Source organism: Limulus polyphemus, unplaced genomic scaffold (assembly GCF_000517525.1).
Source record: "Limulus polyphemus unplaced genomic scaffold, Limulus_polyphemus-2.1.2 Scaffold5791, whole genome shotgun sequence".
NCBI lineage: Eukaryota > Metazoa > Arthropoda > Merostomata > Xiphosura > Limulidae > Limulus > Limulus polyphemus.
In genome coordinates, this window is record NW_013671401.1 from 55320 (window position 1) to 58884 (window position 3565).

At 32.8% G+C, this 3565-nt stretch overlaps 1 protein-coding gene across 2 annotated transcripts in view; it reads right to left on the reverse strand.

Moving 5' to 3' along the window:
- Positions 1 to 580: 580 nt before the first annotated feature.
- Positions 581 to 3565, reverse strand: part of LOC106472985 (cuticle protein 13) — a 4410-nt gene continuing 1425 nt past the window's right edge. The window contains exons 1-2 of one of the 2 annotated variants that reach the window (XM_013933658.2): positions 1897 to 2028; positions 581 to 1291 (exon numbers count right to left, since the gene is read on the reverse strand). In XM_013933658.2, coding sequence (XP_013789112.1) covers positions 923 to 1291; positions 1897 to 1908 — 381 coding nt within the window. In that variant the 5' untranslated portion in view covers positions 1909 to 2028 and the 3' untranslated portion in view covers positions 581 to 922. Of the gene's footprint in view, positions 1292 to 1896; positions 2029 to 3565 lie in introns of those variants that run through there. The other variant, XM_013933659.2, reaches the window with a different exon arrangement.

Here is a 3565-nt window from a genome sequence, read left to right on the forward strand (position 1 = left end):
CTTATATTATTACATTATTTTGCAATTCATATCAGTAACCAGGACAGTAATAACCAGAAACGTAGCAGCTTAAACTTAACTGTCTGATTTATACCTATATCAAATTGTTAGGTTGTGAAAGCTACTTCTCAAAGTTAACATGAGCTGTGTGAAGGTTGGGATATAATACTGAAATTTTGATAACTCTCATAGTTTGTACATTAATAATATCAAACAATCTGTCCAAACAGGAAGTCTGCAACGAAAACATTTGAATATTTGTTTGTTCGTTTTATACACTGCGGGGATTTTAGCTTTCCGCTGTCCCTCCTGAGAACACATGTGAACATAAGTGATCAGTACTCAAAACATGAGTTAGTATGCCAGTATGTTAGTTCGATAAATAGATATCCATGTATGATTCATATTTACAAATACGTGTGTTTATGGCTGGCTTTTTTTTTCAATAAACAATTATGGGTCAAATGTTACCAAGATGTATGTGAACAATAGTTTATACAGCTATTGAAATATTTTTGTGTAATAAAATCACAATAATCAAATGCGGTAGAACGTAAAAGAAACTGACTCTTCAAGGGGATTCAGTAATAGGCTCTTTAATACAAGGCAGTAAGATATCTGTACATTTGTCTCTTAGAGTTATGAATACAATAACATAAGGCAGACAGAATCTAGCAAAGTAAATAACAAAAATATTTCAAGCGAGTTAAGCGAATGCAGTTACCACAAATATTTGTGGCAACGTCATTTGTTCATTTTATATCACTTTTAAGCAGTACATTATCCGGTCTTCTAAAACGCATCACCTTTAATGTAAAGTTAGCTAGTGAAGTTAATTATAGATATTATTATCCAGTTTCTCTATTATTTTATGCAGGTATGTATAGACCAAGGGAAAGGAATCATGAACAAGTCCACTGGTTTATTGACCGGCAATCAAGGCCTTCTGTTCGTTGATGACTTTCTGCTCATTCAGACTATGTTGATGAAGGGCAGCATTGTGGTGCAAAGCGGTGTAATAGTGGCCGGGGTGGTAGTAACCACTGTAGTAATTACCAGGGTAGTAATGACCAGCATAGTTGTAACCAGGGTGGTAGGCAGTAGGATTCTTGGCAATTACTTCAAGCTCACGAGCTCTATGAAGCTGGAGATCCGGTACCTGTTGTAGGTTGATGTAATGGAGAGCTTGCTGCTGTAGAGCCTGCAGGTAGGCCGGGTCGTGTTGGCCTTCTGGAACGTTGTAGGGGAAGATCCCCGCCAAAGCAACAGTGCAGACACAAGCAAGAATTACCTTAGTAGAAAATACAAAAACTTTGTCATTTAAAAGTTGTATAAGGGGAGGAATTTAATAAAGCAAGATTGTTTTAATATATAAATCATCTATTGTGTAAAAATATATAAACTACTACAATCAACGAGAGAATAAAACAGCATAACTTAATCAAAAATGATTAAACACGAACTAAAGAAAGAAACGTTCTCATTAGAAATCGAATCCAGTTCTATGAACATACTCTCACTCCTCTGTAACAGATTCCATCAGTTCATTATATAGAGAATAAACACAGTTTGTTACGTTGTTTTCATTAATTTTATCTGTAGCTAGAACTAATCTATAGTGACTAATTTTTAACTACAAAATAAATTAGATCGTCTTTATATGTATACGTATTAGAAGAACGAGGGAATTTAAAATAACTATTGTCGTTTATATTTAACAGGAGAGTCAAAACTTTGTTTTAAAAATAAGTTTGACAGGTGATATTTAATTTTATCTTAAACAACTGGAAAATTGAATTCAACATTTGAACACGGTACGACAAGTTTAAAACGTACACATTGTGATATTCATAACGGTAATGGTTGCTAGGATCAAAGAGTTTTGACAACACTTACCAATCGCATCATCTTTGTAGTGATTGAATGTAGAATCAACAGCTACCTTAATAAGGAAATCTGTACCAACAACAGTACCTCGATACACACTCTGGAAACTCTTCTGGCTTTTATACTCTCTTGTTCACGGTCATTTCTCAGAAGTAAACCATAGATGTCCTTCCTAACTTTGTCATCGAGGGTTATTAAGAAAGATGACCTTGCAGAGGAACCAAACAAGTTGATTCTTACGTCAAGTTACACTTTTTACAAGACTCCACCCATGGCCTGTACCTAGAGGAGATTTTATGAATACACCATGTGAAATATTAGGGCACTGAAATAAATATTTAACCTATTTAGCCAACACTAAGCTAAACTCCAGACTTACTATACATAATGTTATACGTTAAGTTAGAATATTCATCACGTAATCCTGGACTTTCTTTTGTTGTCAGCCTGTTCAAGTTAAATCTTTACATATACTAGTATCTTAACCAGTGATGATATGAACTATAGGCCACTACCAACCTCAGATCATCTAGAACAAGTCTAAGAAAGTCACCATCTCAAAATATAGAAAATAAAATCATATCTTGATGAATAACACCTGTAAGCTCACTACATTGAAACTTACAACCTACATTAAAATAACGCTGGGAAACTCACCACTCAATACCTAGTAATATTTTTCGTTTGACTTTTTTAAAGGATTAAAATATTGCCGTAAAACTACAACAAGTAAACCGAGGTTGTATTTCATCTGAAGACAACATGGTTCACTTTTACTTAAACTTTGAGTATAACATTTGTATTATACGTCTTGCACTATGCCTTGTACCATGTACAGGTATTAAAAACATTAAAAAAATATTAATTTCTTGCAAAAGAAGGCTGAAACATTTCCAAACAGAGTTCTCATATAAGTGTATCTTAAACGTTACATTTCACAATATTATCTTCTTTTATTATTATTATTTGTTATTCAAACGAAAATTAATTATAGTTTAATAAAATATCCTCTTTCCTTTAAGTTTCTTACATCTTTCTCAATCAAATACCTTGTTTAAAATACCCTTTTATTATCCACTTACTAATTGTAAATTATGTTTTAACACTTCGTACATTAAAATGATTTATTAATACTTGACTCACTCACATAACTAAATTTACATGTAACAGTGTTTCACCATCTTTAACATGTTATTCATTCACTACCATTACACTATTGAATATAGTACCTCTTTATCAATAGTAACCCCTTCAATATAGTATCTCTTTATCAATAGTAACCCCTTCAATATAGTACCTCTTTATCAATAGTAACCCCTTCAATATAGTACCTCTTTATCACTGGTAACCCCTTCAACATAGTACCTCTTTATCAATAGTAACCCCTTCAATACAGTATCTCTTTATCAATAGTAACCCCTTCAATATAGTACCTCTTTATCAATAGTAACCCCTTCAATACAGTATCTCTTTATCAATAGTAACCCCTTCAACATAGTATCTCTTTATCAATAGTAACCCCTTCAATACAGTATCTCTTTATCAATAGTAACCCCTTCAATATAGTACCTCTTTATCAATAGTAACCCCTTCAATACAGTATCTCTTTATCAATAGTAACCCCTTCAATACAGTATCTCTTTATCAATAGTAACCCCTTCAATACAGTATCTCTTTA